The sequence below is a fragment of the Calliphora vicina genome, chromosome 1, assembly GCF_958450345.1.
Source record: "Calliphora vicina chromosome 1, idCalVici1.1, whole genome shotgun sequence".
In the NCBI taxonomy this organism is placed as follows: Eukaryota; Metazoa; Arthropoda; class Insecta; order Diptera; family Calliphoridae; genus Calliphora; species Calliphora vicina.
This window is the reverse complement of record NC_088780.1, coordinates 20,319,617-20,333,628: the sequence shown is the minus strand read 5'-3', so window position 1 is coordinate 20,333,628 and position 14,012 is coordinate 20,319,617. Positions and strand designations below refer to the sequence as shown.

Here is a 14,012-nt window from a genome sequence, read left to right as displayed (position 1 = left end):
CAAGTAAAATTTTGACAAAGTACTTGTGTTACACAAAAAAAAGAAAAGCAAATAATTATTAATAAGAGAAAATAAAACTGTTGTAAAGAAACCAAATATGATGATTGACAATTCCCGGGAGTATTTAGTTTATGGAAGATTTACGATGCAGCCAATTTAAGTACTTGTCATTTATGTCTAAGAAATGATAATCTGAGAGTAAGTGATTTAAAAACAAGTAAATCTAAGTGCTAAAGAGACTACAAAACACCTTTTTGGAATATATAATGCCAATGACTGAAATTGTTTATTAAAATTTAAAAAGGAAACATTTCAAGGTTCTCAGAAATCAATTTGCATGTCTGAAGTATTTGGAATCAAAAGGTAGTCCCCCGACTTATTCCGAGTACTTTTCCAAATACTTTTTCCTCATTGGAAACATAGATAGATAACTGAGAGCCAAAAACAGAACTCTGTTGTCCAAAACCTAATTCATGAGAATTTATTGCCTGTATTGTTTTATTGTATCACCTCTCCTTCCGTTCTATGATTGGAAACTTAATTAAATACTGCCTTCAATAGTCTCAGTTGAAAAGTGATACATTTTTAACCCATTGAAAAAAGGAATTTTTAGACTTTTCTTTGGTAGGGACCTGAAGACCTAATTAAGCAATTGTTTCCTTATCTAAACGATTCTAATGTTCATCTGTCTAATGTCTGCTATTTCTAGAGCCCAAAAATAACTCAACATAAAGATGAACAGCAAAATTCCAGAAAAACTATCTAAAATATATTATTAAGATATAAGATATAGGATATAAGATATAAGATATAAGATATAAGATATAAGATATAAGATATAAGATATAAGATATAAGATATAAGATATAAGATATAAGATATAAGATATAAGATATAAGATATAAGATATAAGATATAAGATATAAGATATAAGATATAAGATATAAGATATAAGATATAAGATATAAGATATAAGATATAAGATATAAGATATAAGTAGGGTTTTTAATTTCCCGCCTTTTTTGGATTCCCGGGAATCGGGAAATTTTTTTCTACATTCCCGGGTATCCGGCTATTCCCGAAATATATAATGATACTGTAAATTAGGAATATTATAGCCAAATTTCATATAAAAACTTAGTGTTATAATTATTAAATATCAGAGCTTCGAATTAATTAATAAAATTTGAGCTTAATTCACTAAAATCTTAATCCGTAATTGAAAAATGTCAGCCTTTCATTCCATAAATCCATTCCTAATATTTAATTTTTTTGATTCATTCCAAAGCCTTTGTTTAAACTGAATTAAATTTAAAGTTAATTAATAAAAGAATTTATTCAAACTTTGAATGATTAAATTTTTGTTAAATCAAATCATTTACAAAATTAATTGAAAAAAATTTTTTTAAGCCTTTTTGAACTAGATTTGAATTGAAGAAAAATTTAATCAATTAATAAATTTGTGAAACTATTTTGTTATGGATTTGAAGAAGAAATTTAAAGAAATTAGAATGATTCAATAAGAAATAAATTCTATAAATAATGAATTCACTTTTTAAATTTTCATACGAAAAACCACAAATAAATAATAATAGTAAGCGGTCTATTATTGCCGAGATATAAGCTAAAAACTGTAAAAAAAACTTTTCACTGTTTGTTGGCGAAAAAATGGAGTTCTTAGTTGTTTTCTATGTATTTTCGTCAGTTTTTAATTACCGGGATTCCCGACTAAAAATCCGGGTAGTGAGTGACAAAGTTCCCGGGAAATATGTACCGGGAATTCCCGGGATAAAAACCCTAGATATAAGATGTAAGCACTGTTGATAGATAATTATACCCTTCACCATGAGTGACAAGGGTATATATAAGTTTGTCATTCCGTTTTTAATTTCTACAATTTTCATTTGCGAAACCACAAAGTATATATATTCTCGATCGTTATAGATAGCGAAATCGATATAGCCATGTTCGTAGCCCCCAAATAACTTACATACATGATTCATACACAATATATCGGGAATTCGACAAAATCGGTCCATAAATGGCTGAGATATAAGGAAAAAACCGGGATAACCTCGATTTTTGGCCTATTTTTGATATATATCTGGATTACTAAGTCATTAATATAGACAATATGGATATCCAATGATAGATATTTCAAACTCCATTGCAACGATGTATATAAGGCTATAATAGTAAGTTGGACCTACAGTGGGTCAAAACCGGGAAAAATATATTTTAACCCGAATTTTTTTCAAAAAGAAATAAAAAATTTTTTTAATAAATTTAAAAAAAAAATGGGAAAATTTAAAAAAACAATTTCGAAAAAAAAAAAAAAAATGTTTACCTAAAATATTTCAAAATTTAATTTTAAAGTATAATTTGGTGAAGGGTATACAAAATTGGGCACAGCCGAATATAGCTCTCTTACTTGTTTTGGTATAAAATCAAATTTAGAATAAAAAATTCTCAAAATCGGCAAAATATATTTGGTATTGTCTAAAAATCTGTAAGAATATAAAAATACTTTATGTCTGTGTAAATTTTTTGATTTTTGTAAGAAAAAAACTAATAAAACAAATAAGGAACACTGAATATATGACTAAAAAATTTTTCTTTTAAAATTTCAATAATTTTTTTTCGTGAATGAGAGCTTTGACTAATTCTGCACCTATCGTCACACATAAGTTTAACTTTTGAATTTGGACCTCATTGGAAGAGGGGCGTTACATTTTTAAAACGATCCTATTTCTTCGTTTTGCTAATTCTATTAATCTTGTATACCAATAGGGATTTTATCTATTTTTTTAAAAATATATAAAACTTTTGACAATTAAAAACTTCATTGAATACTATTAAAAAAAAAAAAAAATATTATAAAAAAGCTTTTTATTGAGTTTTTTTGCAAATTTTTATTTATGAATATTTTTTAATGAAATTTTACAGTTATATAGATTTTATGAGCTGAAGGCCTCAGTCGCTATTGCTCTTTATTTTAAATTAGATTATAATTTTAATTGTACTCTAATTCTAATAAATAAATATATAGATTTTATTACCGAAAATGTAAAACTAAAAAATGGGATATTTTTTCGGGGTTATCGGAACCCTTTACAAAATAATTAAAAACATATTGGGCCATCTAAAATGGGTTACCCTAATGTTGAATTTTACATAAAAATTAGCGTTTAAAGTTTTTGATGTAAAGTTACTTTTTCAAAAATTATAAATTTCTTAGAAAAAGAGAAAAATCGACTTTTTAAATTTTTAAATTCAAAATGCATTTAACTTTGGACTGAGTCATGATTTTTAAACAATTCCTTGTTTATTTGAAATATATATTTAAAATCGGGAAATATTTGGAACCACTGTTATCAAAACACTGAAAAATATTGAAAATTTAGTTTTCAAATGCGAATATCTCCTAAGCTATATGAGATAATTATTAGCTACGATGAGGAGATTCTATTTACATATGTAATTAGTTTGAAACGAAAATAGGATTGTTTTAAAAAAAAATAACATTCCCGAGGTTTCTTAATTTGGGAACCCCTGGCCTAGCCAGGGGTTCCCAAAAAAAAAACTTCCCGCGTTATTTGCGGGAAGTTTTGCTGTACTTGTTTAATTTGAAAAAAGTGCCGCTGAAGAAACATCGATTACTTACCGAAGGAGAATGTGTTTCATCGATATCAATGTGCGAGAGATGGTTTGTTCAATTCAGAAGTGGTGATGTTGACTCGTAAGACAAAGATCGCTCAGACCAGCCTAAATTGTTTGACCCAGAATTGGAGGCATTACTCCATAAATATTGTTATCAAACTCAACAAGACCTTGAAAAATCATTGGGAGCTACTCAATCTGCAATTTCAAAACCTTTGCAAGCAGCAGGATTCATACAAAAGCAAAGAAATTAGGTACCACACGAATTGAAGATGAGGGACCTTGAAAGACTTGAAAGATTTTATATTTTTTGCAATGCTACTTGAACGCTATAAAAGAAAATCATTTTTGCACCGAATCATTACTTGCGAAGAAAAATGAATCCATTAGGATAACCCGAAGCGTAAGAGATCGTATGTGAAGACCGGCCAACCAACCGAATCGACACCAAAGCAAAATATCCATGCAGATAAGGTAATTCTCTATATTTGGCCAAACCATCACAGGGTACCTGTATCGAATACAACTGATTCGTTTGAATCGATCATTGGCCGAAAAACACCCAGAATATGCAGACATGAAATCGTAATATTCCATCAAGACAACGCTCGGCCACATGTTGCAATAACTGTTAAAAATTATTTAGAAAGTAGTGGTTGGGAAGTATTGCCTCACCCGCCTTATAGTCCTGACCTTGCCCCGTCAGACTATTTTTTTCCTCTTCACTTCAGCATAGAGTATCGGAAATTGGTTTGGTTCATACTTGCCCACAAAAGATGAGTAGTTCTTTTGGCTCAGAATTTATATGTTCCCAGAAAGATGGGAAAAGGCCTTAGCTAACAATGACCAATACTTGAATAAATTTATACTGCTCAAATATTTCAAAATAAATGCTAAAAATTTGAAAAAAAAAATCCCGCATTTTTTAGTAGTACACCCAATACTACATAGTGTCGGACCATTTTTTGGGAATATAATTCCAAATTTTAAACTACTAGTGGTAAAGGTTGTCCCAAAATGCATGCATGTTTTGAATTTACAGTAAAGTATGACGAGAATTTGTGATCAGAATTTGCATCTTTAATCGTGTGATTTAACACCATTGAATTTCTTGATCTTGCATACATTTTGTGACACTCTTTACAATATAATAGTTATGAATATTTAGAGATTTACGGTCATGACCATGATGTAGCTGTACGACTTATGATTTTAGTAATAAAATAGATCAATGGTAGTTTAAAGAAATAAATTTTTGAAAAAGTTTTTCATAAAATGTTCAGTGATAAAAACGAAATACTTGGTTGTGGGATATTCTCTGTTGAACTTGGTCTCTTGGTTTCTATCAGATTGCCAGGAACCTGTATCATTTTTCAGGCAGAAATTTACGGCATCGATCGTCAGAATAAGTCGAGATTTCAATCTCGAAACGTTGACAATTAATATCTACGTGGACAGCCTACATGATAAGGTCGAATAGTCTTCTCAATTGCAGTTATTCTCTGGCCCAGCTTTAACAACAGTTTGTCGAGCTCAAGTCGCCCTTGGACGAAACTGTGGCTTTAAGGGAAATTTATAGCCCCTTGATTGCGGTATAACATATTGTCACGAATTTGCACTAGCAATTTGAATTTAACGGTATGTAGCAACTGCCAGCAACATTCATCGTGTTTATAAACATTTCCATCAGTAGAAGCTTCTATTTATCAACAATGTTGATAGCATGGGGTTGTAAGCATTGTTTGAAAGTATGGCTGAACATTAACTTCGAAAGCTCTAGAATTCGAATGTAGTAGTTGTCCGTTAAGATCGTTGTAGAATGTTCACGAGAGATGGCGTGTGTATAAATAGTGGCAGAGTTTGCAGTCGTTAGTTAGTTCATGATAGAAGCTGTATAAATAATCATCAACTGAGTGCCTTAAAGTGTACTGTATTTTCCAGTGAATTCTTGTACATTATAAAGTGTGTCTGTATTTCTGCGAATTTATAAACGTGTATAAAAATTGTGGTTATTGTACATTTTTAAATAAATAAATAAAGAGTTACAATTACAATTTTTAAACTACTAAACGGCTTTTATTTGCAAACAAAAGTTTAAAGGAATTAAACCCCCGTTTTAAAAAGGTTAAAAAGTAATAATGAACGACAAAGAGACAGATCTCAGACGGCTTACGATTACAATTTGCAGAAATTAAAAATGCTCTGTATATTTGAAGGCTTTCGTGCTAATTAGTCGCCTCCAATGATATCATCGTGTTACGGTAATTAGTATGAATGCTAACGTATGAGCTGTAGTATGTCCTCGTTTATATGGACTAAGAATAAGGACTCAATGTCCCAACTAAAATGAAAGTTTAGTTTGTTTTACAAGACCATGTATCAAAATTTCTATCCAGGCGTCCGTATTCAAAGGATAAAAATATCCTTTTTTAAGGAAACGAATGAAATATTGGTCTTTGACCTTTCACATGATAAAGGCGCTTTTAAACGAAATGTTTTGCTAAGGTATAGCAAGGGGAAGGGTATGTAAGATTCTTCATAGCCGAATATATTAATTGAACTTGTTATTTAATTCAATTTTCTGCTAGTGTAAAACTCCACACAAAAAAAGAGCGCAATAAAATCTTATAAACAATTAATCCCTAGAACATTAACATTTCAACTACAATTCATAAGCAAAAACTTTCGCCCCCAAAAACAACCTTTACAAGAAAAGAAAAAATATCATTGTCTGGCAATGATTCGTTGGAAATTTCTTCTAATGAAGTTTGAGCCAAAAAGGAGAGCGAGAAAAAAGTTAACATTTAAGTTAAATGTGCATTTGGGAGTAAAAACGAATCAGTCAGGGCCGGCAAATTAACACTATATTAAAGAGACCTAGACACAATTGAACTGCGTATTGAGAATATAAAAAGAGAAACGAAACTTACCTGGCTACCAAAGACAACGATACTGGAAACACTTTCATCTTACGACCACCCACCAAGTAATCTAATGCCTCTGAGCCACGACGATGCTCCACATTTTTAGTTTTCTTTGTCTTCTTTTCAATGAAACCAAAATAGAAACCGATGCCGGCACAGACGATTAACATCAAAACGAAGACACAATAGTCCATCACACCGAAATGTTGCATAGATGTGCTTAAATCTGCTACATTAAGGATTTTCTCGCCATCGTTATCCTGATGATGCTGATGAGCAGGAGAGGTAACAGATGATAGCGGTGATGATGATGATGATGACGATATGCTTGAAGTGGTTGTTGTTGTTGATGCTGCTATAGCAGCCGAAACAGCTTTTGTTGCCTCAGTTGTGGTGGTGGTAATTAAGGTTTTCATAGTTTCCTTAATATTAGACATAGTTGTTGCAACTAGTTTCTCCGCAGTTGTTGTACTGCCACTCATTTTCCCTTGTGTTGTTGTTCTTATTAAAGTGCGGACTTCTTCGAGGTGTTTTTTTACTTGGCGGTTGTAGTTGTTTGTATTATGCTGTATCCCGCTGTGTTTGTTGACATCTAAATGTTGTTGTTTCTGAAAATTTCTTTACTTTGGAGATTTTTTTCTTTGTCTCCCCTTTGATTTTCACTTAATTAAGTTTTGCTGATTTCGGTTTTGGAATGTTGAGATTTCTTTAGCTGATTTTGATTCACATTTAAATCGTTCGTTTTCTTCTTTATTTTTAACAATATTAAAGCAACTCACTGGACTCTTTTTTTTGTGTTGCTTTATTTTTATTAATTCTATTTGCAGCTTTTCTTTTTATTAAGATCTGTAATCGATTTTTATTGAATTTACTTATTTATTTTTGCTTTCGTTTTTTTTTTTGCATTAAATATGGAGCCTTTGTCGCCAACTTAATTGCATTTCACTTGAACTAATTTAATTTAGAATTTTATTTTGTATTAATGGCACAATATAGATTTTTATTAGAATTTCTTTGTCGTTTTAGCTAAATTGATTTAATGAATTAATTTAAATGCAAGTTTAGTAAGAGATAGATATCAAATGTAAATTTAATATAAATTTTCTGGGAAATATTTTTTGAATTGAATTTTTGAATTTGTGTTTTTAATTAATATGATGGAAACTCATATTAAATAAAAAGCCTTGAAATTGCTAATACATTTGGTTTCAATTGTGGTTAAAGGAGATGTCAAATTTTCAAATCATTATTTGCTCAGATGTCACAAGTAAAGACACCCTATTCAACAAAAATAATATAGTTCTTATAAAAAGGTAATTTATAGATATAACAAGTAAGAGAGCTATATTCGGCTGTGCCGAATCTTATATACCCTTCACCAAATTATACTTCAAAATACAAATTTTAAATATTTTTAGGTAAACAACATTTTTTTTTCGAATTGTTATTTTAAATTTAATTTTTAAAATTTTTTGTTTTTTAAATTTGAAAATAAAAATTTTAAATTTGAACATTTTTTTGGGGTTTTTTACATTTTTTTTTTTGGTGAAAAAAAAATTCGGTTTAAAAAATATTTTTCCGAATGTACCTTTTAAAAGACTAATAAAAGTACCTTTTAAAAGTACTAATAAAAGTACCTTTTAAAAGTACTAATAAAAGTACCTTTTAAAAGTACTAATAAAAGTACCTTTTAAAAGTACTAATAAAAGTACCTTTTAAAAGTACTAATAAAAGTACCTTTTAAAAGTACTAATAAAAGTACCTATTAAAAGTACCTTTTAAAAGTACTAATAAAAGTACCTTTTAAAAGTACTAATAAAAGTACCTTTTAAAAGTACTAATAAAAGTACCTTTTAAAAGTACTAATAAAAGTACCTTTTAAAAGTACTAACAAAAGTACCTTTTAAAAGTACTAATAAAAGTACCTTTTAAAAGTACTAATAAAAGTACCTTTTAAAAGTACTAATAAAAGTACCTTTTAAAAGTACTAATAAAAGTACCTTTTAAAAGTACTAACAAAAGTACCTTTTAAAAGTACTAATAAAAGTACCTTTTAAAAGTACTAATAAAAGTACCTTTTAAAAGTACTAATAAAAGTACCTTTTAAAAGTACTAATAAAAGTACCTTTTAAAAAGTACTAATAAAAGTACCTTTTAAAAAGTACTAATAAAAGTACCTTTTGAAAGTTTCTTTTAAAAGTACTAATAAAAGTACTAATAAAAGTACCTTTTAAAAGTACTAATAAAAGTACCTTTTAAAAGTACTAATAAAAGTACCTTTTAAAAGTACTAATAAAAGTACCTTTTAAAAGTACTAATAAAAGTACCTTTTAAAAGTACTAATAAAAGTACCTTTTAAAAGTACTAATAAAAGTACCTTTTAAAAGTACTAATAAAAGTACCTTTTAAAAGTACCTTTTAAAAGTAATAATAAAAGTACCTTTTAAAAGTACTAATAAAAGTACATTTTAAAAGTATGTACTAACAAAAGTACCTTGTAAAAGTATAAATAAAAGTACCTTGTAAAAGTTTCTTTTAAAAGTATTAATAAAAGTACCTTTTAAAAGTACTAATAAAAGCACCTTTTAAAAGTACTAAAAATAAAAACTTTTGAAATGTGCTAAAAGTACTAAAAAGAGTACGTTTTAAAAGTTCTCAAAATAGTACTTTTAAAAGTACTAATAATAGTACATTTTTAAACTACTGAAAACAGTTTCATTTGTTAATTGAACCTTTTTATCTTAGGCCCTTATAAGGTCGGGTGTCGTCATGGACTGCGGTACATCTTTAAACGAATTCGATCTTTATGGAATACTCTAGGGAAAGAACTCGTTCTTAGAATGAATTGTAATTAACCAGGCAATCTTCTCCCAGAAAGGCCAAACGATTCACTACTCAGCCCATTGAAGAAATTGACTTTAGTTTTTTAAAGTTCCTTAAAGTTTTTAGAAATAACTTGGCTATTCGTTGTTTAATCTACACGCAGAGAAAAAATATAATTGGGCATGGTTACTGTAACCATTTATATAGTGTTACAAGATTTTTAACAATATTATAGTCACAGTAACCATTTACATGATTGTGGTAACAATAATATGGTTAATTTACGATTCACATGATTGTCTCAACCATATATATGGTTACAGTAAACAAATATATGTTTGTGGCAACCATATTTATGATGAATAATTTTATCATAATATGTTGATCTCAGATTATGATAAGCCTTAAGCCAAGAGCACCATAATATGATAAGTCCTTCATCATATAAATGGTTGTCACAAACATTTACTGTAACCATATATATGGTTGAGACAATCATGTGAATCGTAAGTTAACCATATTATTGTTACCACAATCATGTAAATGGTTACTGTGACTATAATATAGTTAAAAAACTTGTAACAATATTGAAATGGTTACAGTAACCATGCCCAACTATATTTTTTCTCTTCGTGTAGGAAGTACTTTAATTGTGTATATCTTTAAATATGGTGTTGATGCCCCAAGTTTTATACAAATATACACGTAGAACCAATAACACACAAGTCTGACGTTAATTAATATTGGACCTTTTTCTTAAACACCCCTAATCACAATTATCTACTAACAGTTTTCATACAAAAATTATTACATATAACAGATAACTTTAATAACAGCATAACTTTATGTTAAAATCTAAAGAGACAAAATGTTTTAAGAAATATTGAACACAAAAGATTTCTGAATTTTCCAAACATAAACAGATGGACCCAGGGAAAGGCCCAGCAAAAATTTTGTGAATTTTTGTAATGACAACTGTAATGACTATTTCATGCATTATTTTGTAATGAGTGGTGGTTACCCAGCACATTATTTTATTTACCAGAATAAGTACTTATTTTTATACAGGTTGGTAATGAACTTTTGCATTTAGCACAGCTATCTAGTGTGTTTGACTGGAAAACGGGAGATTACTGGTTCGCCACCTGTCAAAGTCATTCATTTTTTTGTTCATATCATATTCATTTATATGTTGATGTTAAAACTATTGTTAACTTACAATAAAATAACTCGTACATGGAGCAGTGAGTTAGCAGCTTGACTATCAATTACAAGCAAATAATGTGACTGTTCGATTTCCACACAAGACAATATTTTTTGTGTGTTTTTTTTCTTGTTGTGAATTTACTACTTATTTCTTAACTGATTGTAGGTACATTTGTAAGCTTGACCCATGAATTTTTTAAAAATCTCGAACAAAGATAAGTAGTGTTTCAGTCAAATAATAAGCAGTTATGCCTTGGCTCCAATATTACTTGCTGGCTTACTAAGTAAGTAAAGTTTTTGCTGGGGATGTATCACACAAATGAGCAACTTATACCTATTTTGAAATGTTTTACAAATCATACTTTATGTATAACAGTTTTTTCTATAGAAATTTGTTTGTATAACAGTTTTTTCTATGGAAACATTTTTTGTATAACAGTTTTATCTACAGAAAATTTCGTGTATAATTGTTCTGACTATAAGCATTTTGTGTATAACAGTTTTTTTATGTAGAAAACTTTAGTTATAATAGTATTTTCTATAGAAAATTGTTTGTATAACAGTTTTTCCATAGAAATTTGTTTGTACATTAGTTTTTTCTATAGAACATTTTTTGTATAACAGTATATTCTATAGAAAATTTTGTGTATAACAGTTTTTTTATATATGACATTTTTTTATAACAGTATTTTTTTATAGAAAATTGTGTATATAACAGTTTTTTCTATAGAAAAGGTTGGGTATAATAGTTCTAACTATAAAAATTTGGTGTATAACAGTTTTTTATGTAGAAAATTTTGCGTATAACAGTTTTTTCTATAGAACATTTGTTTTATAACAGCATTTTCTATATGAAGTATTGCAGTATTGTTAAAAAACTTGTAAAAATGTTGAAATGGTTACTGTAAACAATTACAACTAAACTTTTTCTCTGGATATAGAAATGTTTGAAAAATAAATGCATTCAAATTTGAAAATATTTAAATTCATTAATACTTTTCAATCTAAGTATATATTAATAATAGAAAATATAAAACTTACTGGAAAATGACTAAATGTTATTAAATTTAATTAATCTTAAGTAAAACGAGATGCAGTTTATACAACAAAAAATTAATTAATTCAAATTAATTGAATTAATTTAAATGTTCAAAAACAAGTTTTCATTAACGTTGCCTAATTAGGAAAATGTTGTGAAAAATCAAAAGCCAAATATTTCTATGAAAAAGTTTCCACTCAGATGCAAAATACGTTTTAAATCAAAATAAATTATTGGGTGCCCGGTTATTATATGTAATAAAATATTAAAGTCAGCCTTATTTAAGAAACGTTCTGCAATTGGGCTTAAAATGAATAATATTGTAGTAATTATAGAACTCCAAGTATGAGGTTATGGTTAAAATAGGAATAGAAATACTATTTTATTCTGCCCTATTCTAGAAAACACGTAATTCCTTGTGGATCATAATAATTCTTGAAATGCATTGTATTATTTTAAAATTTAGCAATAAAATAGACCAACTAAATATGTTAATTTGGATTAATTTTGAACTGGAATAACTTTGAATCTTATTAAAAAACTTTTAATTCGTTAAAATTAATTCAAAATAAAATGCAATTATTTCTTTTTTTTTAATTTCATAAAATATTTGTTAAATATCGGTTTAATTTATTTAAATTTCATAAAATATTCTCATAATTTAACACTGTATAGATTATTTCATTCACTAGTTTTTTTTTCTCTATTTAACAAAAACTTCACTCCAAAGGACTTTTACAGGACGAAATGAGTTTCAAATATTTTCTTATTAAAATAAACACCAACCCGTCAAATATTGAAAACGACAGCGATTAATCGACACGAACTTTCAGTAAAATTTAGCTTTCTCTAAGCATCCGCGCACTTTACAAGTTCATGTCATGAACCAACGATCAGCCGCAAGTAACTGAAATTCTATCTAATTTGCAACACACACAAAAAGTAGAATTGAAAATCTGAACAAAATTCTTTTCAAAAACACACAAGAAATAAATCTTTAGAATGTTATATTTTTATTGCTTTATTACAACACAAGTACAGTTAAAATTTGCTACAGATCAACAGACCGACAGACAGACATTTATACAAGAGATAAAACTGATCGTCACTTTCAAATAAAAAAGAAAAATTCTTGACAGAGATTTGAGTGAAAAGGAAGATACTTAGAAGATGCTAAACAATTTATATGTAAGTATACAGTAGGTTGTAGTCGTTCAGTAGTTAAATTATTTTATTATATTTATTATCTTTTTGTTAAATTTTATTTTATTTACTTATACTATTGTATAATTAATCTACATATATTAGCAGCAACAACAGCAGCAGCCTAGAAATATTTTAAAAATACATTATTTTTTCTACACACATCAAAATTAAAATGACAGCCAAGATAATGAGAATTGAGTTGTAATTTTTCTTTTAATTATTCTTTATTTAATTTGGTGGTTGGTTGGATAGTTAGTTAATCCAAATAGCGCCAACTTTTAATAGTGCCTTAAACTGAAATCCAAAATTTAAGCAAGTTAGAATATCATAACATAAGTAGAAAAATAGAGTAAAGAATTTCTTCTTTTTATTAGAAAATTTGTGATGAAATTCTCTTTTTTTATAAAAATATTAATTTGAAATAGTTGTTTTATTTAAAAAAAAAGGATTTCAGTATCTTTTTAATTGTAATTAAAGTTTGTTTATGTAAACAACTTTGTCAACAAATTAAATGGCCTTGACCTTTTTATCTGCTTTACTTGCATACATTTTAATTCAAAGGTGAGTCTTAACTAAAAAAAAATAAACTAAATTAGCTTTTCTTTTTTAATTTAAAAAACACACCCACAAAAAATGCTTGCAATAAAAAAAACGTTTGTTTGCTACTTGTACCCGTAATTGACCATTATCTTTATTAACGCCGAATTTTTGTACACCCTACATTGATAGTAAGATTTTTTTATATTTTTATACCCACCATCAAAAAAGATGGGGGTATAAAAATATGATGAGGTTTGTTTGGTAGCCCCCATACAAATGTCCCCCGGAATTCTTTTTGAGCATTCATAAATATGTCGATTATGAGGCATTGCAATCTGAAATTATATTATAAAGTATGTCAAAAATCTGGCAAATTTGTCCCAAATGCCCATACAAGGCCCCCCTCTGAAAATGACTTGAACATTCATAATTGTCTTATAATAATTCAGGCGCGGATCTAGGGGAGTGAAAAAATTAAATTACCCACTCCCTACAAAACAGAAAAGTTTTAATACAAACAAGTACGAAAGCTATATTCGGCTATGCCGAATCTTATATACCCTTCACCAAATTATACTTCAAAATAAAATTTTTAAATATTTTTATGTAAACAA

At 28.1% G+C, this 14,012-nt stretch overlaps 1 protein-coding gene across 4 annotated transcripts in view; it reads right to left on the bottom strand.

Moving 5' to 3' along the window:
• Nucleotides 1-12,605, bottom strand: part of kumpel (kin of rumpel) — a 65,356-nt gene extending 52,751 nt beyond the window's left edge. The window contains exons 1-2 of one of the 4 annotated variants that reach the window (XM_065505187.1): nt 12,439-12,605; nt 6,591-7,430 (exon numbers count right to left, since the gene is read on the bottom strand). In XM_065505187.1, the coding sequence (XP_065361259.1) occupies nt 6,591-7,066 (476 nt within the window). In that variant the 5' untranslated portion in view covers nt 7,067-7,430; nt 12,439-12,605. The remainder of the gene's footprint in view (nt 1-6,590; nt 7,431-12,438) is intronic. The other 3 variants (XM_065505423.1, XM_065505346.1, XM_065505267.1) reach the window with 3 other exon arrangements.
• Nucleotides 12,606-14,012: the final 1,407 nt, after the last annotated feature.